Genomic DNA, 25,966 nt, shown 5'->3' on the forward strand with positions numbered 1-25,966 from the left:
TGGAAGAATTATATAACCAGCACATCAAACCTGTCATTCTTGACAAGTGATACTTATTTTCCCTTTTAACATAAATTATTGTAAGATTAAACAATGAGTCCGTTTAAAGGAAAACATTGCATAAATAAAGGTACTGGTACCTATGGAAAAATTATGACAGAAATGGATGAGTGAATAGTGTGAAAAGCTCTGGGTTTAACAGTTGAGAAAATCAGTTGGTGATCTCAGTTTATCAAAAGTATTTTCTGTACAATAGCAAGATATCTATACTAAAACAAGAATAAATTCTAGGATAATAGAAATATTAAAGTGAGCATTCTGTATACAGTTGGATTAATTTTGGAGTTAATGGCATGATTCTAAGCTATATAACTTGTGTTTTGTCCTGTCACTATGTAACTAAAATAACTTTAAAGCAAATAGTTAATGATACCAAGAATCATTCTTTAGATAACATATAAATAGTAGTGGTGACTGCAGCCATGAAATAAAAAGACAATACTCCTTGGAAGAAAAGTTATGACCAACCTAGACAGCATATTAAAAAACAGAGGCATTGCTTTGCCAACAAAGGTCCATCTAGTCAAGGCTATGGTTTTTCTAGTAGTCATGTATGGATGTGAGAGTTGGACTATAAAGAAAGCTGAGCACCAAAGAATTGATGCTTTTGAACTGTGGTGTTGGAGAAGACTCTGGAGAGTCCCTTGGACTGAAAGGAGATCCAACCAGTCTATCCTAAAGGAAATCAATCCTGAGTGTTCATTGGAAGGACTGATGAAGCTGAAACTCCAGTACTTGGGCCACCTGATGCGAAGAGCTGACTCATTTGAAAAGACCCTGATGCTGGGAAAGATTGAAGGTGGGAGGAGAAGGGGACGACAGAGGATGAGATGGTTGGATGGCATCAATGACTCAGTGGACATGCGTTTGGGTAAACTCGGGGAGTTGGTGATGGACAGGGAGGCTTGGCGTGCTACAGTCCATGGGGTCACAAAGAGTTGGACATGACTGAGTGAGTGAACTGAAGAAAGACTTTTAAAAAATTCACTTGTTACGGAAACATGAGAAAGTAGGTGAAAAAAACTGAAAAATTTGGCAGGTTCGTGAAGAAGTAAGGCATTTGTCGGGAGGGTATTCTAAGCCCCTGTATGTAATAAACACAGGCAAGTGGTTTTATTCTCTGTCTCTGGGACTGTTGGAACTGAGTCACTGCAGCTTGGCTGTGCTGCTCTAAGAGGACTGAGAATGAGAGCAGCAACTATATGGTTACTTTAGACACTGCAGTAGCACTTATTGAAGTCAGCTTCACACTGCAGCTTGTCACTCAGTTATAGAATGCTTTTCTTTAAAAATAAGTTGCAAATTTATTAAGATACTCTCTCTGAGTTACAGAATTTGTAACAACTTCAGGTGTGTGAATGGTCTTTGCCAGTGTTAGGGTGACTATCTTGCATGTCCAAAAGAAAGTGAGTTATATTTTTGAGTTTGTAAATTAAGTCTAGGTCGTGTACATTAAGTCTTCCTCCTTTCTGCTGTGTATGTAGTGTGGAAATAACCCACTGGAAGACATTGTTCGTCATATTTTGTGATCGCTTCTCTGCAGATAGGGTTGGAAAGTTCTACTAAGACATCACCCTTTGTGTTTAGACTCCATTCTGCATCAGGAACTTTTTCTAACACTCACATCACTGAGGTCACAGTGATGGTACACACCAGCAAGAGAAATGGATGAGCAAGATGGGGTCTGTTTTATCCAGCCCTCGTTAATTACTAAACAAGATGTGTTTAACATGGTTTGTCACTGTAGTTGTACATGTCTCCTGATAGGAGCTGAAGGGGGCTAACATCTTGTTATGAATACTTTGTGTGAAGGAAGTTAGGCAAGTTCATTGGATGCTATCTTTCTGTCTATGTCTTCATATCCATTCATGGTATCAGATGTTTTTGGAGATATTTCAGTTTGTGACGTTCAGCTTTGCTATCTCATACAGCAAGCATTTGCATAACTCTTCCCCATTCAAAAAATTATTCTAGTTGGCAGAATTTTCTCTCCCTCTCTCTCTCTCTCACACATATGCTATAAATCCATGCTACGTTAGAGAGGGCTTTTTTTTTTTTTTTTTTTAGTGACCTATACCTCAGAAAATTCTTTCTGTACATTGTGAACCAACTAGTTGAAATGAATTACTCTGGTGGCTCAGCTGGTAAAGAATCCGTCCACAGTGTGGGAGACCTGGGTTCAGTCCCTGGGTTGGGAAGATCCTCTGAGAAGGGAAGGGCTACCCACTCCAGTATTCTGGCCTGTAGAATTCCATGGACTATTCCATGGGGTCACAAAGAGTCGGACATGACTGAGCAACTTTCACTATTCACCAGTTTACAACAGTGAGTACCATGTATTTAAACCCCTTTACAAATATAACCATTGAATGATTTTTTTTTTTTTTTAACTCAGTTCCATGGCCTAATGGAAATACAGTAGTTGGGCCTGATAATCACTAGAAAAGAGCACTGGTAAGATTTAAAGTACTCATGATTGAGGAAACCTGGCGTATACATGTATGTGGTCATATATATGCTGGTTTGAGTTTTTCCTCCTTTTTTCTTTCATTGTTATTACTAGTAGTTGAAGTTGTTTCATACTAAACTGTTGTGTTCTTTGACCAAGAAAATCTCAGTAATCTGTTACTTTTTCTTAACCATCAAAGTTTATTTAATTGTGATATTTAAAATACAGGAGAAATTTAAATCAGAATTCTTAGCTGTTGAAAATAACACAGCTTTGGATTTCTCTTCTCACTTAGTTGATTTTTATAACAACAAATCTAAATTTGACGTTCAAAATTTTCCACTCTCAAAGCAGTTTAAACTGCTTTAGCTGTCAGGCATTAGTTAATAACCAAGTCAGATCACAAATATCCAGAGTGATGAATATTAAAATAAAGAAAGCATATCACATTTTAGGAAAAAGAGTAGTAGCAGCTGACAGGGCGTGTGGTGTTAATCAAGTCTTCTGATTCCTGATACACCTGTGATAATACAGCCAGTTTCCCTTGATGACATGAAATACAACTATAGAAAAATTGAACCAAACAAGTCACCATCTCTCACTGTACACTGCCTAAAAACCATAAATGTTAAAGATTGGGAAAGAGCAGAGTCCTGGAAAGTATATTATTATGTGCAAAGTGGCAACTGAGGTGAATGCCTCCAATTTTGTTTGGTGACATAAAGCAAAAGGAAACAGTATCATTTATTTTTCTGATGCTTTACGCTTGATTTATAGAGCATTGGCCACATGGAAGCATCAAGGGCTTCTAATGCTAGGTCCCTTTCCCATTTTGTGTTTCTCTGTGCCTCCATTTGTATTATGAGGAAGAGGACCAGAGTTAAGGTCTGTTGATTTTTTTACTAGATTTTTTTTCCTTGACACCAGCAGGTGACTATAAACACTTTCAGCCCGAGAAAAGAGAGGTAAATATAAACCAGAAAGGTTGTGAGTAGCTAGGGAGTTTCCTAAGCCCTCCCGTGTTCCCTCACCCCTACCCTCTGTGTATAGGCTTATTCTAGGTGTTAAGAATTGAATGAAGCCAGCTTACTACGAGAGTCTGTGGTTGACTCAAATAGGGCTGCTTAATCTAAGCTCACGGACAACACAGAGACTTTAATATCATCCTCTCTTTCGCAGCGTCATTGGAGGTTGTAGCAAACCATGACACATGACGCACGACGCTGCTGCGGACAGCCTGTTTTCTCTACCACGTACACCCTCCTTTCCTGGTTCCGTGTGTTTGCTTATGTCGTTCTCGGTAGTTTTCCCCCATAACTCTCCTCGTGCCCGCCTTCCCTCCCTGAATAAAAATTCTAATCTTGGTCATTCTTCAAGGCGCACTTCTGCCATGCGCCTTACCTGATCCCTTAATCATAATATAACTACGTGAGCAGTCATCCCCCCTGTGTGTCTCCTTCAGCTCCTGTGACTTGCCATTACAGTTATTTGTGTGCAAGACAGAAGTCTCCTACAGGACTTTCCTAACTCCTTGAGAGCAGGGACCATTCCTTTTTTCATCTCCATATGCTGGCCCATGCATTCCACACCCTCCTCCCAATGTTTAGCCCTTAGAATGTGCTCATATGGAAAGTCATCTAATGGCATTTCAAGTTTGAGCTACTGAGAATACCTGGTAATAGAGGGTAATTAGCTGTATCCACAGAACACTTTCTATCGTACATGTATTAAGGCCTGCAGCTCCCACACGGTAGGAGGGGGCAGAGGAAAGGAATCACATTGTCTCGCTTGTCCACTAGCAGATGACACATCCAATAGGTAGCCTGTATTTTCCCACCTCCTGTCTGCACTGTTTTTAATGAAAATTACACACAAATGTCCTTGTTGACCCTCATTAAAAAACTAACATTCATAAATAAATCAGTAAGTGTGAGAAATCTATTGGATTTGTTTCCCCAACATTCTTGCTCAAAACCCATTTCCTTAGGCTGAAGTAGAACAGATTTTTAAATTTAATAGTAATAATAATGACACCTATGACAGTTAACTTTTTAATGTAGTTGCTGCATGGGGAAATCTTTCCTAGTAAACTTAATGTTTACATTCCCTTGTTTAGGGATCCAGCCTAATCTTTCCCATTTCTGGAGGAAGTTACAGCATTGGAGAGCTTAGATTCCATCACGGGAGCCGTTTCTTGCACAGCCTACGTGTCATGGTGTCTGTGTCTCAGCTGATGCCGAATTTGCACCCTCCGCTTTAGCCACTTAGGGAATGCCACGTGGCAGGACAAGGAGACCAGATTATAGCTCACTCTCCCCCTTCTCCTCTAAAGGAGGCAGGGCGTATAGGTCTATAGAAACCAGTACGGATCAGATTTCCCCACCATGTGTGAACAGTGTCCCCCAGGAGAGAATTTAACTCTAGGATATATAGTAGAAAAGAATTTCTCTCTTGCCTCCCCCACCCCTGCTCTCATTTCATTTTGAGGTCACATACTTTTCTTTGCTAGCTTTTCTTTTTTAAACTCACTTCTGACTCATTCACCTCACCATGAGGGAATGCCTATATAATCCTGAGGGTGCTGATTCCAAGTCGTTAATATGATCTGTGTTCTCTCTGGCAGTTAAAGGTCAGCCAGTACATGGCCATTACTTTTAAACCTCCTGTAAGAATGTCATTCAGCAGGAACTGCTGAATGAGAACAAGTCTGAGCCATTGCGACTGTTGAAATGCTTTCTCTCATCTTTCTAAGCCGAGGACAGCCCAGGGTAGAGGAGGTGAGGCAGATTCTCTTGTCTCGGGGTCACTTAAATTCAGGGAGTTCTGAGTGCTTATGTTCACTGTGGTTTCAGCAGTGGTATTTACTCAGACCCCTCTTATTGCTGGACAGTAGCTTATCTCAGGTAAAGAACCTAGATGCAGAGAAGAGAGTCAGTTTGCCCAAGTTCATATGGTAAGGCTGTATCTAGGCAGGATTTGCACTTATACCATGGAATGCTTCTTCTAGAACAAGGTCTATAAGACTTTGAGGTAGAAATCATAAGGAATCCATTTGCAGTAAGGCTTCTTTCTTCTTCATTATTGCCTGTTACTCAGTGTGACCCCAAGCCTCACATGCCACCCACAGTTAAATTTTCCTGGTGGTATTTTAAAGTAATCTTTGTAAAGAAACTACTCCAATAAAATTTAATTTAAAAAATAATAATCTTGCTTAGCAATGGTGATTAACTCAAAGATACACTTTTGTGATAAACTTCACAATTTATCTTATCATTTTTCCCAATAGATAGATTTCTTACTAGAGAAATAAATAGAAAATCAGTTACTTGCTCTTACAAAATTATGATGCCTCAGTTTTGTAGCATTTCTCTATTATAACAAACCCCAAAGAATCCTAAAGAACCCTAAAGGATTCCTAATCCACCCAGGAATCTTTACCAACTTATGAGATTCAAAAGAGAAGAATTCTTTTTAATAAGTAGGTGGTTTCCCAACTCCAGTTGAAAATAATCTTCAAAGACCTTTGTAAACAGAATTAACAAGAGAAAATAGGAGATTTCTTTAACCCTAGTCATGATAGGAGTTCCCGAGAACTTAGTTTACTCTGAAAATCTGTTTAGCCACAGAATAAATTGTGCCTTTCTCCAGTAGGAGACTTAGGCTTAGACATGGTGTATTAAATATTTAGTCGTTTTCCAGAATACCCTTATAGGGGAGGTTAATATTAATAACCCAATTTATGCAGGCAGTACTCTAACTGCAAAAAAAGGATGTTGATAAGTTTAAGATCTCATAATTGTTCCAGAACCAGAAATACTCTCTTTGAAGTTCCATGCTTAGTTCAGTCAGTTCAGTTCAGTTGCTTAGTCGTGTCCGACTCTTTGCGACCCCACGGACTGCAGCACGCCAGGCCTCCCTGTCTATCACCAGCTCGTGGAGTTTACTCAGACTCATGTCTGTTGAGTCAGTAATGCCATCCAACCATCTCATCCTCTGTCATCCCCTTTTCCTCCCACCTTAAGTCTTTCCCAGCAACAGGGTCTTTTCAAATGAGTCAGTTCTTTGCATCAGGTGGCCAAAGTATTGGAGTTTCAGCTTCAGCATCAGTCCTTCCAATGAATATTCAGGACTGATCTCCTTTAGGATGGACTGGTTGGATCTCCTTGCAGTCCAAGTGTCTCTCCAGAGTCTTCTCCAACAGCACAGTTCAAAAGCATCAAATCTTCGGCACTCAACTTTCTTTATAGTCCAACTCTCACATCCATACACAGCTACTGGAGAAACCAGTCATAGCTTAGACTGGACGGACCTTTGTTGACAAAGTAATGTCTCTGCTTTTGAATATACTATCTAGGTTGGTCATAACTTTTCTTCCAAGGAGCAAGCGTCTTCTAACTTCATGGCTGCAGTCACTATCTGCAGTGATTTTGGAGCCCCCAAAAAAACAATCTCTCACTGTTTCCATTGCTTCCCCATCTATTTGCCATGAAATGATGGGACCAGATGCCATGATCTTAGTTTTCTGAATGCTCAGTTGGTATTGCCTTATCCTCTCTTGCTTGTGTGCATGCTAAGTTGCTTCAGTCGTGTCCAACTTTTTGCGACCCAGTGGACTAAAACCCGCCAGGCTCCTCTGTCCCTGGGATTCTCCAAGCAAGTGTACTGGAGTGAGTTTCCATGCCCTCCTTCAGGGAACCTTCCCCACCCAGGAATCGAACCCTCATCTCTTATATCTCCTGCATATCCTCTCTTAATTCTAAGAAAAACCAGACTGCCAGGATTTGAATTGGGTGCTAAATTCTTTGCAAGCAAATATAGAACATTAAGCAGAGGAAAGTGTTTCCATTTTCATCTGGGACCTTGTTATCTAAAGCATTTCATTTAAATCATGAAGTTCCCACCCCCGCAAAAAAAAAAGCCTATCAAGGTTAGTCTAAGCCACAGAATCTCCTCATTTTTGCATCAGCAAGAAATAATAGCCATATGCACAGAAGGTACTTGTTACTTTTTAGGTATCTTTCCACTTTTCCTTCTTCAGCATTTCCTTGTATTTCTTTAATGAGAAGACAAGCAATATTTTCCTTATATAGGCAACTGTTTTCAGTTCCTCTTTAGCTGGAGTAGACCTGTACTATAGTCCAAAGAATAGATAAGTTTATTTTTTCTGAAGTTCTTCAGTTCTGCCTCCGGCAAGTGGAAGGAGTCGTTCAAGAATTAGGCAGTGTGACTTTCTGTGATTAGACTAGTTAATCATGGAAATCACACCAGAATACTAAACCAGTCTGTTTTTCACCATCAACCTAAGAAAATTCATATCAACAGTTCTAATTTTAAAACATGTAATTTTTATTTGATCATTTTGATTTTGCCTACTTCTAGAAACTACTAAGAAATAGTTTAAAATAAACTTATTCCCTTAATTCCCCTGTTTTTCCCTGATCCCCTTTTATACCCTCTCCCTCAGAGGTGCTGGCCCCGATTTCCTGAGTTGGAGGGGAGGACATTCTTAGAATTCACGAGGCTTGCTTCAAGAGGGTGTCTGCTTTAAGGTCGTGCAGAAGGACTAATTTTAGCTTCAGGATCTTATGCATATCATATCTTATAAATGACCTGTAAAGCATTTTTAAATATTTCAGACATTTAAAAAGATGAAACCAATTAAATTTTTATAATAGAGGGTGGGAGAGAAAAATAAGAGATGCAAAGGTTGGAGGACAGAATCAACTGCAGGAAACACAGCTAGAATTTCACCAGGTTCCAGTGTTAAATGGTTTGTGCTTTTGCTTTACCCAGCTTGAGTCAAGGTGAATAATGCTTTAGAGGCAAATTCACCAAAATTAAAGACAGAGAACATTCACTAGGAACAGTGTATGTTTTAAATGATCAGTATCATTGTCATCGTTTTCTTTCATCTCTGCTTTTAATAGTCATGCTTATTTATATCCTAATTAAGAATTGCCTCTAAGAGACATGCTGTTCTTCACAGTAAAGTTCAGACAGCTGGGTGTATGGAGTTGTTGTCATTGCTTTGTTTTATTTTAATGCTCGTGTGCTTGATTTCCCACATGTACCTACACGGGCTCAGTGGTGAAGACAGAAGTGGAGGCAGCTCAGCAACCTCTGGCCTCTCAGGAGAATCTGGAGAAAGAAAGCAGCTACCCTTGCTCTTTATGGCTTCTTTCCTGGTAGCCCTCCAGGGCCCACACACTCCACCCTTTTCATCTCCGTCAAATTGTACTTCTCATGGCCTCCCAATCACAAATGAGAATCCCTATTCCTGTTGCTTTGCTCAGCACATGATTCCTCCCTACCTAGAATGCCAACTTCTTGACATGTTTTTTTTTTTTTTTTTTTTGCTTAAAGAGGTAGTATTGACTAGGGGGAAGCCAAGAAGCTTTGTAGTAAAATAGAACTGATTCATATCCCAGATCTACCACTTACTTACGTTTGACCTTAGACAAGTTACTTAATCTCATGGAGAATCAGTTTCTTTGTCTGTAAAATTAATAATATTTCATAGGGTGTTTTTGAGGTGTAAGTGGGGGAAAAAATGCAAAAGTACTGAAGAAATACTGGTGCCCTTCCTTGTAATTCCCCCTTTTTAAAGTTGTGTTTTTAAGTCCTACGTATTCTTCACAATTCAAGATCTACCCACTCAAAGCTCATTCTCTGAAGTACCTGCTGGGCGCAGTAGACCAGTTCATTAGTGTTTGTTGTCTTTCTTTACTGTCTCCCCAGGTTGCTTGTTAAATTTCTTGAGAGCTAAAGCTCTCTTGAGACAGAGAGTCTTCAGTTTCTGGCGTAGCCTTGTTGAAAATAGCCTCAGATATATGATAGTGTAGAATTGGAAAATGGAAAGTGACTCCCAACGTATGCAGTTCCCCTCTCTCTAAACTAGTAAGTTGGGAAAGGCTTTGAGTCCTTTATGTTTTTTTGGTACAATGAGGGAAATGACTGAGTAGCAGTTTCCAAAATTACAGAATGTGAAGGGGAGTCATCAGATCCAGAAAGACTTCCTGTATTCCCATTGCTACAAAGACAGCTTGATTGGGTACATACATCTCCTTGAGGCAACATTCTCTTTTAAAAGAAAGAAAAAAAAAAAACTTTCAGAACATGTTTGGATGTTCTGATAAAGGAGAAAAATTACTTATACACTCTTATTCAAAGAAGTGTCCTGTAATAAGAATGTAGGCTTCTACTGAATATACTACATCTGCAACAACTCACATGGAACATGAGGAGACCTGTTCAGCCAGCCAGATCTCCACCAAAGACACAGCAGTCTAGTAATACATTCCTCTTCCCAGAGAATGACTATCAAGTGGAGCTAGATAGTGGCTGTTTATCTCTATTAACGCATGGTTCCCTAATAAGATCAAAGCTCTTTGACTTCTGCACAAAATTGTATCAGGAGATCATGCTAACTATACATGTCAGAAAGTATTAGGTTGGTACAAAAGTAATTGTGGTTTCGGGCCATGAATTTTAAATCGTTACAACTAGGCACAAACTCATCTTTGTGAATCAAAATAGGAACCATTACAATCAACACATTTTTGCCAATGAGAAACAAGTCTGTTTATTCCTGTATCATAAAACTCCGTGCTTTGGGATTTGACAAACTCTTGGAAAGCATTTTCTGCCTCCTGCTGGTTGTGGAAGCATTTTCCCTGCAAAAAGTTGTTGAGATACTTGACGAAGTGGTAGTTGGTTGGCTAGAGGTCAGGTAAATATGGCAGATGAGACAAAATTTTGTAGGCCAGTTCACTCAACCTTTGAAGCACTGGTTGCACAGCGTGCAGTTGGGCATTGTGACAAAGATTGGACCCGTGCTTTTGACGACTACCAGCTGCAGACGTTGCAGTTTTCAATGCATCTCATCAATTTGCTGAGCATACTTCTCAGATGTGATGGTTTCACCAAGATTCAAAAAGCTATATTAGATCAGATGGGCAGCAGACCACCAAACAGTGACCATCACTTTTTAGTGCAAGTTTGGCTTGGGCACGTGCTTTGGAGCATCTTCTCTGTCCAACCAGTGAGCTGTTCATCACTACTCAGTCGTTAGAGCAGTCATAAAATCCACTTTTCATCACATGTCACAATCCAATTGAGAAATTGTTGGTTCATTGTTGTTGCATAGAATAAGAGAAGACAGCACTTCAAAACTATGATTTTTTTGATTTTCAGTCAGCTCATGAGGCACCCATTTATCTAGCTTTTCACCTTTCCAATTTGCTTCAAATGCCAAATGACTGTAGAATGGTTGAAGCTGAGTTCTTCGGCTACTTCTCATATAGTTCAAAGAGAATCAGCTATAACAATTGCTTTCGGTTGGTCGTTGTCAACTTCCAATGGCCAGTCACTACACTCCTCATCTTCAAGGCTCTCATCTCCTTTACAAAACTTCTTGAACCACCACTGCAGTGTACGTTTGTTAGCAGTTCCTGGGTCAAATGCATTGATGTTGCTAGTTATCTTCACTGCTTTATGACCCATTTTGAACTTGAATGAAAAAAGTGGTTGAATTTGCTTTTTTGTCTAACATTTCTGTAGTCTAAATAAATATAAAATAAACAGTAACTAGTCATTAGCCAAAAAAAAATAAAGTGAGAAATTCATATAAAATTTATGAATAAATAAATACATTTATTTAAGAATGTATTGTAATATTAACTGGCAGAGTTCAGCAATTCAAAACTGCAGTTACTTTTCTACCAACCTAGTATCACACAGTGCTGTGATTACATTCAAATGTGACATTTTATGCTTAAATTGTTACTGGGCTTCCCAGGTGGTGCCAGTGGTAAAGAACCTGAAGATCCCTTGGAGTAGGAAATAGCAACCCCATCTAGTAGTCTTGCCTGGAAAATTCCCCACCATGGGCAGAAAAGCCTCGCGGGCTACAGTCCACGGGGCTGCAAAGAGTCAGGCACAACTGAGCCAACACACACGTGCTTCCCTTGTGGCTCACACAGTAAAGAATCCACCTGCAAGGCAGAAGACCAGGTTCAGTCCCTGGGTCGGATGATCCCCTAGAGAAGGAAATGGTAACCCACTCCACTATTCTTGCCTGGAGAATCCCCCTGGCAGGCTACAGTCCATGGGGTTGCAAAGAGTCAGACACACGACTAAGCGACTGACGCTTTCACACATGATCAAAATTTGTTTCCAAAAGGAAAATAGGCACCTGTGTGATCTGACAGTCACAAATGTGGCTTCTCTGCCACCACTATCCCCCTCCAAGTCCTTGGTTTTTAATTTCTAACCCTTCACCTTTTAGTCTTTCACTTTAAGCTATAATGCAAGAATGGTATACTCTTCTGCTATAATTCATCTATCTACAGACTTGTTCAAATACTCATCTGTCATTTCTCACCTTCGAAAGGCAAATAGAAGGAAAACCACCTTTTTTTATGATGTTTCTGACTTTCAGAGAAGTGTTTCACAATCATTCATTAAGAATGGAAGGAGATCTTGGGACTTCGTTCTTAGAGCTTTTTCCCCAAATACTTAACAGTAGCCTAACAGGTGAAACTTGAACTTCAGTGCAAAATCATGAATCACAGTTATGACCTGGCTTTAAAGGGCACTTTCCTCCTGCTGAAGAAAAACGCAACGGTCACCTTTTTGCTCTTCCTGATACTTGGGGACCTTGAGCTGCGGGACTACACAAGAGAGGTTTCTAATGTGCTCTGTCTGTGTCTCTTGTCATTGAGGTAATTGTCATGCGAAAACCCTGGGCAACGGCCATGTCAAACAGAAGTATTTTGACAACTCACAGTCACTGGATGCTGCTGAAGAAGAGCCCTCTGAGGCAGGGACAGAGGAGGACCCTGTGCTGTCTGTTGAGGATTCAGGGAGGGACTCAGATGTCCTTAGGCTTGAAAGTAAGTTGCTTTGACCTGAGCTGTGTTCCTGGGGTAGAATCAACCCTCAAGCTTGGAGGTTAACTTAGGCTTTTCTTTGCTCTCAAGCATCTGTTTCTTTCTTTTAACAGTCACTTACCATCCTATAGAATCATGAGGGTGACCCCAGATTGGGAGGCAGAAGACAAACTATAATGTGAAATTGCTCTTCACACTGCTTTTCTCTCCACCTCAACGTCTTCATTTACTAGAGCCCATTTGATTTATGTACCAGTCTTCTTAATGTCCTTAGTCTATTGAGTAAATCATCAAAAAAGCACGTTGTATTTATACTAACCCAGTAAAATTTAAAGATTTGAAATAATGGGCATACTTGCCAGGCCCTCTTCTAAAATTGCATTTTATGATCACATTTTGAGCTGTGCTGTGCTGAAAAGTTCTTAAGATGTATCAGTCTGTTTATAATTACCAAAATGAGTGACTTCCTAGTGCTCATCCTACTCTAACCTCTTCACTGCCTTTGGAACTCTGCACAGCTCCCCAGTAGGAGCTTTTCCTTTTCCTTTTCCTTTGGCTTCTGGGATATCACTTGATCTTGGTTTTCTTCCTGTCCTCAGAATATCTTTTTCCAATTTCATTCACTTATTCTTTACTTTGTCCTTCTTTTTTCTTTTTACCCAGGATCTTAACCTTGGTCTTCTTTTCTTAGTCCCCTCTTTGTTATCTCTTGGCCTTTGAGATGCATTGGAGTACACCAGTGTCTCAAAATCCGTGCTTTCAGCCAAGACACTCTGTGACCCCGGATCTCACTTCTGTCTTTTTAGTGCTCTATCTGGATGTGCCACGGGCACTCCACGTGTAACATATCTGAAATTCAACTTGTCCTCATTTTGTCCTATTTCCTGAACTGCTTCTGATTGCTGTATTCCTGCTTCCTGTGAATGGCACAGCTCACCCAGCCACCACTATATCCAGTCAATCCCTAAGACCTGTTAAGCTTCCCGTCTCTCTATCTGTTCCTTCCTTCACTATCTGCATTCCAACTCTCTTCATTTGTGTCTGGGCTGTTAACAGTAGCTTCATGATTGCCACCCCCCGCCCATATCTAGTCCTTTACTTCAGTCATGTAAGAGAGGTGGGTGGGTATGTGTGTATGTGGGAGAGAGAGAATGCATACAATTGGTATACAATTTAAAAAGCAGAAATAACCTGTTACCAATTTCTTGTGTCCAAGGAGTGGTTTCTAAAATCCGACCTGATCTGGTAAGTTGCCTATGCTTAAAATGTTCTGTGGTTCTCCAATATCTATAGTTCTGTACAGTCGCTCAGTCGTGTCTGACTCCTTGCGACCCCATGGCCTGTGGCCTGCCAGGCTCCTCTGTCCATGGAATGCAAGGACACTGGAGTGGATAGCCGTTCCCTTCTCCAGAGTATCTTCCCAACCCAGGGTTTGAACCCAAGTCTCCCACATTGCAGGCAGGTTCTTTACCATCTGAGCCACCAGGGAAGCCCACCTATTACCTGTAGGAAGAACCCAGATGTCATAATGTGGGATACGATGCAGTTGGCCCTTGATTCTGTCTCCAGCTGTACTGTCTACTGGTGCTCTGTACTGCGGGGAATGCAAACCTCTCCCATCTCCCTCTCGGGCCATGCTGCTTTGAGCCCCTGTTCCTTTGCAGAGGCTGGGAAGGGCCCCTCTACACACTGCTTTTTACAGACAATCCCTGTGCATCTCCAAGTTCAGCTCGAATGTCATCTTCTCTGTGTAGCTTTCACAAGGGTCGGCAGGAGTTCAGTTGCTTCATTTGCTGTCTTATTCCTACTTTTTGTCAAGGCACATTTTATATAGTGTTAAATGCTTGTATGACTTATGTTCCATCAAACAATGAGATTATTATATATTGTGCCCTATGTAACTTTATATTCCTGTGTACAGTAAATGTTAGAGAAGTGAAATGTGGCCTTTGCCTTCCTGCACAGATTGGATGAACATATCTAGCAATGACAAAATCTTACATTTCCTTCTAAGTGGTTTATTATATATAAAAAACAGTGTCTAAGAGAAAGAAGCAAGCTAGACCTCAAAGAGGGGATGTTGCGACCTTCACTTCTGTGGGTTTAGAAAATTAGCTTCATCTCCTCTACCAGGAATCATGGGGCTTTAAGGAAATTAATTTCCCATTTACCTACGCAGAAGAACTGACTTAAACCAGATGGCCACTTTGCTCACTCACAGTGGGGCTACACCTCTCTGGTGCCCAGGAGCCTCATGTCTCCCTGGCATTAGGTACCCACACAGCCACATGAACATCATGAGATTGTTTGATAAACTCAGAATCAACAAAAATGAAACTGAGTAGTGATAAAGGGGTGTTTTTTTCAGCTTACAGAAACTGACACTCTTCCAATGTGACTCCTTAATGACTGTAATAGTCGTGACTACCCAATCAGAATCTTGTCCTAGGACAGTTCAGAATAAAACCCAACCGGAATCTTATTGTGTGTCACTTCATTTTCTGAATGCATCATTGCTTGAGTCAGGTAACCTAATATTTACGTTTCTTTGGTTCCATGTTTCCCCCATGGTTCCATTCCGTCCCCCATGCTTGGGGCGCTGAACGGTTGCCCTGTTGCCAGGTCCCTTCAGCACTCTGCACACTGCCTCTCAGGATGCGTTGCTCATGTAATTACAGTATGGTGATGAGTCTCACTAGTTTAAGATACTGTTTTTTGTTTTTTAAAAAAGCCATGTCTGAATTCTGGGAGTACATTCTTTTCTCTAGACGCTGACGAGGCCACAGGGACCACAGTCATGGTGTACGTTACCACGTTGATACCAGCAAGCTTCCTATAGTGTGGTTAGGGGAAAGATTCTATATTTTAATTTAAATAGTGTGGTATAGTAAAAGTCAAGCATAGACGTTGAAAGTTTTTTTTGAAAACTCTGATTTTGGAGGGAAATAAATACAAATAGTTAAGCCCTCTCCAGTAACCATAAATTATTATGATAGTTGCTACCTTTTTGTGATACTTTATAATTTTAAAAAATGTTATAGTTATGTATTAACTTCGTGAAATAGATATTATTAGCTCATCTTGTGGGTGAGAAAATTGAGACTCAGAGAAGTTAGGTGCCTTGCCTAACATCTTTAGTAGGTGGTGTATAACTAAAACTCATCCTTGGGGCCTTCTGCTTTCATAGCTGTGTCATTTGCCTGTGGTTCTCAGACATAGGGGGTTGATAGATTAGAGCTTTATTTTTAAATTTGTAAGGTCATTCTTGAGGAAAACTGGAATTTGCTGTTACCATTATTTTATATATATACAAAACATTTTAATGTCAAAAAAGTACAAAGACCGTGTTAGAATAAAGATAGTCTTCCTCAAAAATGGACGGTTGGCAGCTTTACACCGAAAAATGTGTATCTGGACATAAGTGTGTGTGTAAGTACTCTAACTTTAGATACATTCTCTTTTCTTGTTATTATTTTTTTACTGATTCTCTTTTTATCTAACCATGCCAAACAGCATGTGGGATATTAGCTTTCCGACCAGGGCTCGAAGCTGTGCCCCCTGCAGTGGAGTATAAAGTCTTAACCACTGGGCCGCCAGGGAAGTCTTGTACATGTTCTGTTTTGTTTCTCGTTTTGCTAAGGATTGGTGAAAACTGTGTCACTGATTAACCTTTGCAAAGCCAGTGCTTTAATACCTTATTATCTAGTCTGGAACCTCTCCCCCGGAAACCTTATCTGTAGGTTTTGTAGTCAGAGATTTTGTTATTATGTCTGCCACCTACTAGCTGTTAAATCTTGGGCAAGTTACTTAATCTTTCTGAACCTTCCTTATCTCATTAATTTGAAAATAAACTGGGGGTTGGGGGGGGTAGAGCAAGCTTCAGAGTGCTCATGAATATTTAAATGAAATAACTTTGGGGGAAACATTTGTGCCAGGTACTGGTACACACATGGAACCCAGTAAATGTTCATTTCTGGAAACACAGGCATTCCTGTGTTTCTGCTGCTTCGTGACTTAGAGGCTGGTTGTGAGCCACAGTCCTCACAAGTACATACAGTATCTGCTCAATGTTAACATCAGGAAAGGGGGCCCTGATGTATTTGCACAAGGGTTGTTAACAGGAACAATTCCCTACTTGCTTTTCTAGATTGTCTTTTCCGAATTCTGTCTTCTTTTTACATCCTTCAGTTCAGTTCAGTTCAGTTCAGTCACTCAGTCGTGTTCGACTCTTTGCGACCCCATGAATCGCAGCACACCAGGCCTCCCTGTTCATCACCAACTCCTGGAGTTCACTCAGACTCACGTCCATCGAGTCAGTGATGCCATCCAGCCATCTCATCCTCGGTCGTCCCCTTCTCCTCCTGCCCACAATCCCTCCCAGCATCAGAGTCTTTTCCAATGAGTCAACTCTTCGCATGAGGTGGCCAAAGTACTGGAGCGTCAGCTTTAGCATCATTCCTTCGAAAGAAATCCCAGGGTTGATCTCCTTCAGAATGGACTGGTTGGATCTCCTTGCAGTCCAAGGGACTCTCAAGAGTCTTCTCCAACACCACAGTTCAAAAGCATCAATTCTTCAGTGCTCAGCCTTCTTCACAGTCCAACTCTCACATCCATACATGACCACAGGAAAAACCATAGCCTTGACTAGACGGACTTTAGTCGGCAAAGTAATGTCTCTGCTTTTGAATATACTATCTAGGTTGGTCATAACTTTTCTTCTAAGGAGTGAGCGTCTTTTAATTTCATGGCTGCAATCACCATCTGCAGTGATTTTGGAGCCCCCAAAAATAAAGTCTGACACTGTTTCCACTATTTCCCATCTATTTCCCATGGAGTGATGGGACTGGATGCCATGATCTTCGTTTTCTGAATGTTGAGCTTTAAGCCAACTTTTTCACTCTCCTCTTTCACTTTCATCAAGAGGCTTTTAGCTCCTCTTCACTTTCTGCCATAAGGGTGGTATCATCTGCATATCTGAGGTTATTGATATTTCTTCCAGCAATCTTGATTCCAGCTTGTGTTTCTTCCAGTCCAGCATTTCTCATGATGTACTCTGCATAGAAGTTAAATAAGCAGGGTGACAATATACAGCCTTGACATACTCCTTTTCCTATTTGGAACCAGTGTGTTGTTCCATGACCAGTTCTAACTGTTGCTTCCTGACCTGCATACAGATTTCTCAAGAGGCAGGTCAGGTGGTCTGTATTCCCATCTCTTTCAGAATTTTCCACAGTTTATTGTGATCCACACAGTCCAAGGCTTTGGCATAGTCAATAATGCAGAAATAGATGTTTTTCTGGAACTCTCTTGCTTTTCCCATGATCCAGCGGATGTTGGCAATTTGATCTCTGGTTCCTCTGCCTTTTCTAAAACCAGCTTGAACATCAGGGAGTTCACAGTTCACGTATTTTACTATCCTAACCCAGCTAAACGAAGGAAGAGGACCACTTGTGCAAATGAATACTCACTATTGTTTTCTTCTCAGAAGTGAATGATTTCCCTCCCTATCTTAGTCTTAGTGATTTAATCTAAGCCTTTTGTGCTTTCTGATTACTAGTTTGAAATTTTATGCTGTTGTTTATGCATTAAATCTTAAGTCCACAGCTTTATCCTCTGACTTCAAAAAAGAGATCACTGCCTTTTTTAAATTGAAGTATAGTTGCTGTACAATATCATGTTACAGATGTATAATATAGTGATTCACAATTTTTAAAGGTTTTCCTCCATTTGTAGTTGTTATAAAATGCCTGTTACATTCTCCATATTGGACAGCGTATCTTTGTAGCTTACTTTATCCTTGTGGCCCAGTAGTCCAGTACAGGAGACGTGGGTTCAGTGTCCGAGTCGGGAAGATCCCCTGGAGAACTAAACGGCAACCCACTCCAGTATTCTTGCCTGGAGAATCCCATGGACAGAGGAGCCTGGCGGGCTGCAGTCCACGGGGTCACAAAAAACCAGCACAGTTTAGTGACTGAACAGCATCACAACTAATAGTTTGCGCCTTTCGACCCCCTGCTCCTGTAGTGCCCCTCCTTCCTTCCCTCTCCCCACTGGTCATGTCTAGTTTGTTCTCTATATCTGTGAGGTGGTTTTTTTTTTTTGTTATATTCACTAGTTACACATTTTAAATTCCACATATAAGTGATATTCTACAGTATTTGCCTTTTCTGTCTGACATATCTCACTAAGCATAGTGCCCTCCAAGCCCATCCGTGTTGTGCAGAGAAGACAGGAACTCCAGACAGAACTACCCAAGGTCCTGTGGTGGTGGAGTCCTAATTTGAAAACAACTTTGTCTAATTCCAGAGTGTACTTTCTGTTTTGTGAGACAAAGGAACATATTCTGAAAGGTAGAATGTGGCTGCTTGCCTTTAGAAGCCACAGTCTTACAGAACAACCTATGGATATGAATCACATAAGACTTTCTGGACACATTTTGATCCAAACTTTGAAGGAAGGACTTTGTCTTGCTGGTCATCTCTTTGAATATGTGATCTTTACCTCTGTTTATTGTCAGTCTGTTCATTTTGCATTTGTCTTTTCAGTTTCTGCTCCCTAAAACTCTTCCTGGAACCTTTCTTCCAAGATTATTAACGCTGCTTATCAAACACAGTCACCTTCTTTTAATCACCTTCTGATGGTCCTCTCCCTCAGTGTTCCCGGCATTGTCTTGCTTCTGCTTCTGCTCCAGGCATGGGCAGCTTGGTCTCTCCCTGGGTAGCCCATTCCATTTCTGACCACTCATAATTCCTAATACAGAGCTAAAATACGGCTTCTCGTCTCTAGCCCTGCCCTCTGAGGCTAACAGAGCCTGTCTCTCTCTAATGTGCTTCCTGAGATGTTTGAAGACGGTTATTGTTCCTGTCTACCAGCCCCCACCCCACGTTTCTGCTCCCTTTAGCTAAATGTCCTCATTTGCTTCTAGCTTCTCTTTAATACAGTTTTAGTCCCTTCACTATCCTTGAAGTACTCGCTCTGGAATTTTTTAAAATCTTCATAGCAAAATATTTTCAAAGTCTGATCATGTGTGTATGCGGTATATCAGCTGCTCTTCCTGCCACAGGATCACCTTGATTTTTTCAGTCCTCCCTGGTTTAACATGGTTTTAAGGAGTTTCACCAAGTCCCTTTTCTACGAATGTGCTCCACTTTGAAAGTCTCTTCCACCATGGTGCCCAGATTGTGAATTTCCAGATTTCCAGTTGTGTCTACAATGTTGCAAAGTTATAGTGGGCTTTTTTTTTTTCCTTTTCTTATATCAGAACTACAGACGCTTCTCTCTCTTTCTCAACACTCCTCCTGTCCCTGTGATTCTGGCCTGATTACCTCACAGGGCTCAGACTCAGCTGTGAGTTTTCCCAGTACCCTGAGATATAATTCATCCAAGTGAGAAAAGCGTGAACTTTTCTTTGGGTGAGCCTCACTGTGGGTGCTCACAGTCTCTTCACTTCACAATATGTATTCTCCTTTTTCCAGTTTGAAAATGGTACATGTTGAAGACAAAGAAAAAAACAAGGGTCTCTGTCTCTCTGTTTCCAGTTTACATCCCAGCATCTGGCCCACAAGCAGCAAGCCTAACAGTTACTTTTGTTTTCTGTTGTTCAGTTGCTAAATTGTGTCTGACTCCTCGTGACCCCATGGATTGCAGCACACCAGGCTTCCCTGTGCCTCACTGTCTCCTGGAGTTTGCCCAACCTGCTGAGACCCCTCTGTTGTCCAGACCTCTTTCTGCCTGAGTTCTGTATTTGCAGCTGCTTATTGGACAGTGTCTGGAGACGTGTCCATACTTCTAGCCTAGACCATAGCTCCACTGGTTGTTATATTCTGAGCCCTCAGCACATTGTTAAGCACGTAACAACAAATGTTGAAACAAAGTAATAAATAAGCGCCTGAAATCCCAACACTGTCCTGTTGTGCTGTCCCTGTGCCATCGACTTTGCAAACAGCATCACAGTCACACATTCGCAGATTCTAAAGCTTCACATAGTATAGTAAAATGCTCCCTGTTTCACATCAGGCTTTAAAATCGTGAAGTCATCTTTGGCTTTATTCTATTTCCCATTATATCCACATAATTACCAAATTCTGTTCATTTTTCTTCACTGAAATTTCCCCATACCTCTTTCCCTTCTCTTTTAAATATTTCCCCTTTATCCCCAGCCTAAGTCAGTTTCTCTTTATGTGCATAGAGATAAGTGTATAGAGATTGTTGAAATACCTTTCTGCTTGTCCGCTGTCTGCCTTCTGCCCCCACCCCTAGTTCCTGAGACATCACCTGATCCACTGGCCTAACCTTTGGACTGTGGTGGCTGCCACCTCATTATTCTTTGCTTAACGAACTGGAGGCTCCCTTTACAATGAATCTGTGTCCAGACTCTCCCAGACACTCAGTGTCACCCACTCCCCTGAGTTTCTTTTTTGCTGATGTACCCTGTATAAATTTTTTGTTCTATTTAATTTGAAAGCAGTAGTGCCTTCACATACACCTTCCTTACACCTGTTTCTGTATGTGTGTGAATGGGTGTTTAGTGTCATCACTCTGGGGAGTGCCCTCCCTGGACCTCTTCTGTCTTAAATCCTGCCTCAGGTAGTCTACCTTCCTGTAAAAAAAGCATTTCGTGACTACATTCAATTATGTCTTTCCTTTAGAAAAAAATATTTAAATGTAATTGTTCTCTCTTTGTTTAATGTATAGTTTCATGTCTCCAAATTGGTTATATTTAATTCCTTAGGATCAGATTCTTTTTGCTCCCAAATGTATAGCACAGAGACAGGCATGTAGTAGGGCCTAAATAGATAAACGTTGGTCTGTTTTTTCTAAGGCTTAGCACCTTTATGATCTCCCCATTTCTCCCCTTTATTCAGTGCTGTTTAGGAACTGCTGTCACCCCAACCCCAGCAGCTTTGAAAAGGCCAAATAGCTGCCAGCAGCAGAAGCCTGCAACTAGTTTTTAGTTGAATACTGATTTCCACCAGCGAAAGGCCTTTTCCCTAGGAACTTTTTAATGATATATATTACCATATGGTAAGGGCATAGGAGAAAAGGAAAGATACAAACATCTGAATGCAGAGTTCCAAAGAATAGCAAGAGGGGATAAGAAAGCCTTCTTCAGCGATCAATGCAAAGAAATAGAGGAAAACAACAGAATGGGAAAGACTAGAGATCTCCTCAAGAAAATTAGAGATACCAAGGGAATATTTCATGCAAAGATGGGCTCGATAAAGGACAGAAATGGTATGGACCTAACAGAAGCAGAAGATGTTAAGAGGAGATGGCAAGAATACACAGAAGAACTGTACAAAAAGGATCTTCACAACCTAGATAATCACGGTGGTGTGATCACTAATCTAGAGCCAGACATCTTGGAATGTGAAGTCAAGTGGGCCTTGGAAAGCATCACTGTGAACAAAGCTAGTGGAGGTGATGGAATTCCAGTTGAGCTATTTCAAATCCTGAAAGATGATACTGTGAAAGTGCTACACTCAATATGCCAGCAAGTTTGGAAAACTCAGCAGTGGCCACAGGACTGGAAAAAGTCAGTTTTCATTCCAGTCCCAAAGAAAGGCAATGACAAAGAATGCTCAAACTACCGCACAATTGCATTCATCTCACATGCTAGTAAAGTAATGCTCAAAATTCTCCAAACCAGGCTTCAGCAATATGTGAACCGTGAACTTCCTGATGTTCAAGCTGGTTTTAGAAAAGGCAGAGGAACCAGAGATCAAATTGCCAACATCCGCTGGATCATGGAAAAAGCAAGAGAGTTCCAGAAAACATCTATTTCTGCTTTATTGACTATGCCAAAGCCTTGGACTGTGTGGATCACAATAAACTGTGGAAAATTCTGAAAGAGATGGGAATACCAGACCACCTAACCTGCCTCTTGATAAATCTGTATGCAGGCCAGGAGGCAACAGTTGGAACTGGACATGGAACAACAGACTGGTTCTAAATAGGAAAAGGAGTACATCAAGGCTGTATGTTGTCACCGTACTTATTTAACTTCTATGCAGAGTACATCATGAGAAACGCTGGACTGGAAGAAACACAAGCTGGAATCAAGATTGCCGGGAGAAATATCAATAACCTCAGATATGCAGATGACACCACCCTTATGGCAGAAAGTGAAGAGGAACTCAAAAGCCTCTTGATGAAAGTGAAAAGAGGAGAATGAAAAAGTTGGCTTAAAGCTCAACATTCAGAAAACGAAGATCATGGCATCCAGTCCCATCACTCCATGGGAAATAGATGCAGAAACAGTGGAAACAGTGTCAGACTTTATTTTTGGGGGCTCCAAAATCACTGCAGATGGTGATTGCAGCCATGAAATTAAAAGATGCTTACTCCTTGGAAGAAAAGTTATGACCAACCTAGATAGTATATTCAAAAGCAGAGACATTACTTTGCCGACTAAGGTCCATCTAGTCAGGGCTATGGTTTTTCCAGTAGCCATGTATGGATGTGAGAGTTGGACTGTGAAGAAGGCTGAGCGCTGAAGAATTGATGCTTTTGAACTGTGGTGTTGGAGAAGACTCTTGAGAGTCCCTTGGACTGCAAGGAGATCCAACCAGTCCATTCTGAAGATCAACCCTGGGATTTCTTTGGAAGGATGCTAAAGCTGACGCTCCAGTACTTTGGCCACCTCATGCGAAGAGTTGACTCATTGGAAAAGACTCTGATGCTGGGAGGGATTGTGGGCAGGAGGAGAAGGGGACGACCGAGGATGAGATGGCTGGATGGCATCACTGACTCAATAGACGTGAGTCTGAGTGAACTCCAGGAGTTGGTGATGGACAGGGAGGCCTGGCGTACTGTGATTCATGGGGTCACAAAGAGTCGGACACGACTGAGTGACTGAACTGAACTGAACTGAAGGACATAGGGAAGTATTAATCTTTGGGACCTGGGCTTGCGGAAGTTTTTTCAACTAAACAACATGAATACTTTCTAAATAGTAGTAGCTTTTGAGTGGAAATAAGGCTTCCATCCATTTGCAGCTCTAACTATGCACTGGGGAATTACTTATGTGCTGTCTTCCTTTGACCAAAAGCCACTTTTCTTTAATCCTGTATTCTTGGTCATGGCCAAATCTATCAAAAGTTCTTTTCTGTCCCAGAACCAGGTGCAGGGTATCCCATGGTAGCCAGAGAAGGAAGGAGAGGAAGCTAAAATAACATGAGGAAGACTTGGAGACAACGCTGTTGCTACAAGTCAGCTGCCGAGCAATTCTATTTAAGTTCCTGTTGGAATCCCTATAGCAGTCCTTTTCTGCTGCTTTCCTGGCTTAGGTACTGAGAAGTTTGTGAATTATATGGCGTATTAGACGCTATGCTAAACACGTGATGCCTGCCTTTCCATCGCTTGCCTATCATCTAGGTGGGCGGTACTTGAACACGTGACAAATTTCCAGAAGGACAAGGCAAAAGCAGGAACAGCAGATCCTCAAGGAACCCACAAAACAAATTTTTCCTGAGTTCCCATTAATTGTTTCTGTAGCTGTTCGCGCCTGCTCTGTGCCAGGAGCAATTGTGGACATTTGGAATATAGGAGCAAACAAGGTAGAAACTAAAACTTAGAACTCTTTGTCAGCCCCACATTTGTAACCATTCTTATCTAAATATCCTAAAGGAAAAGACTTTGCCAACCCCTGTTTGACTTTATACTTGTTTCAGAACGTTAATGATAATATTAAGCAACAGAAATTATCATATTGGCTCAGAAAACAAAGTTACTTGAAAGGATAGCAATAGATTTTGTAGTCACTTGTTAACAAATGGAAGAGCCGTATAGCTTTTCAAAGAAATAAATGACATAGATTTCTAGTGGTACTCCTCAGCTTGGCAACAGCCCTGCCCACCTTCCCACTTTCTATTCTGGAAAGTGGAATGGGAGACAGAGATGCCATTGGAGAGCTGAGTGACGCTGCAGACCTTCTGTGAGAAGAGCTCAAAGCTTTAAGTTGTTTTTAGTAATGGGAATCAGCCTGCTTTCTCAGACTTCTCAGAGACTGAAACTGCATTTCTGAGACGGGTTACTCACTGTGGTTATAGGTCTATTGATACCGTTATGAGATTCCTAACCTTGGCCTTATGAATACCATGTTTTAAATTACTGAAAAGCCAGATTACCAGTTGAAGATTATTGGGGTACTGGCATAACATAAACTGTCAATTTGTGAGCCATCAACCCCAAGCTCTCAGGTCGTCCACTGGGCACATATCATAGAAGGAAGCATTCCATTTTATTTGTTTTTGTACTCTGTATACTTCTTAGAAGGAGTAGAAAGAACTGTCACAGAACACAGTGTAAGATTCAGCCATTTATTCAAAATAGCAAAAGTTAAGTAGTAAAGAATTTTTTTTTTTTTTTAAGGAAAACATTTTGTTAAGAAACTGAGACTAATTTTGCCCTAAGCTTTCTTTCTAGTTAGGCATAGAGGGGAGCTTGTAAGGTTGTGTAACCTACAGTGTATAATAATGGAAACATACTGACTGCTCAGGAGAGAGAATTTTTACTAGGCCATTGCACTGAGAAACATCCATGGGAGTCTTTACATAAGAAACATTAGCAATATAATAAATATCTTGATAACCATTTTAGAGAAAAATTACACTAGCAAATTGTTATATCTTATATTAGCCATTAGTGAAAATGAAAGCCTTCATGTGGAATTAGGATAATTTTCCACTAAACAAATCATTGTTCAGTTAAGGTAATTAGGCTGTATGGTCTTAACAACTATATTTCATATGCCATTTGAATAAAGCTTGAAGAATCCTATATATTAAATAATATATCATAATAAACTTCTTTACCATCTATTTCTTATATCTAGAGCAAGTTGGCCTTTCCCCCCTCCCCCAAAATACACATAAAATAGCCATCTTCATGCTCACTAGTGACAATCTATGACTGCCTACCATCTAGCTTCTGCCATTGTTCTCAATCCAGTTTTTTATAAAAGCTGGATGACAAAAATGATATATTATGAATTCTGAAGATGTTGAATGGTATTTTTATGGAGATGGACTACAGAAGTGCCTCTAAGCAGAGCCGAAACTTTTCTCAGAAAGCAAGGTTGGAGTCACTCAAGTGCGTGAATGACTGTGTAACTTGTAATAGCATGCTTGCACTTGAATTTCAGGCACAGTGGTTGAGGAAAGCAATGGTTCTGATGAGATGGAGAATTCAGATGAAACAAAAATGTCAGAAGAGATATTGGCCTTGGTGGATGAATTTCAACAGGCATGGCCCCTGGAAGGCTTTGGAGGAGCACTGGAGATGAAGGGACGGCGTCTGGACTTGCAGGGCATACGAGTACTGAAGAAAGGCCCCCAGGATGGAGTAGCCAGAAGTTCTTGCTATGGAGACTGCAGAAGTGAAGATGATGAAGCGACAGAATGGGTAAGAGTTTGCCAACTCAGTCCTTACCAATTTGTAGCCCAGGTCCTTGAGAGTGCGTAGGGGGCAGTGCTCCTAATTTGCCAAGTGTAATCTGTTGGGTGTGTGCCACTCGACTCCGTGCCCTAGTCAGCCTTCACATGAGAATTGTACTGCTGGAAGCATT

At 40.9% G+C, this 25,966-nt stretch overlaps 1 protein-coding gene across 3 annotated transcripts in view; it reads left to right on the plus strand.

The window, feature by feature from the left end:
* TTC17 (tetratricopeptide repeat domain 17) overlaps window positions 1–25,966 on the plus strand; it is a 125,532-nt gene that overhangs the window by 59,784 nt on the left and 39,782 nt on the right. For 2 of the 3 annotated variants that reach the window (XM_027979637.3, XM_060400064.1), the window contains 2 exons: window positions 12,232–12,402; window positions 25,544–25,803. In XM_027979637.3, the coding sequence (XP_027835438.1) occupies window positions 12,232–12,402; window positions 25,544–25,803 (431 nt within the window). The remainder of the gene's footprint in view (window positions 1–12,231; window positions 12,403–25,543; window positions 25,804–25,966) is intronic. The other variant, XM_027979638.3, reaches the window with a different exon arrangement.

Source organism: Ovis aries, chromosome 15 (genome assembly GCF_016772045.2).
Source record: "Ovis aries strain OAR_USU_Benz2616 breed Rambouillet chromosome 15, ARS-UI_Ramb_v3.0, whole genome shotgun sequence".
Classification (NCBI taxonomy): Eukaryota; Metazoa; Chordata; class Mammalia; order Artiodactyla; family Bovidae; genus Ovis; species Ovis aries.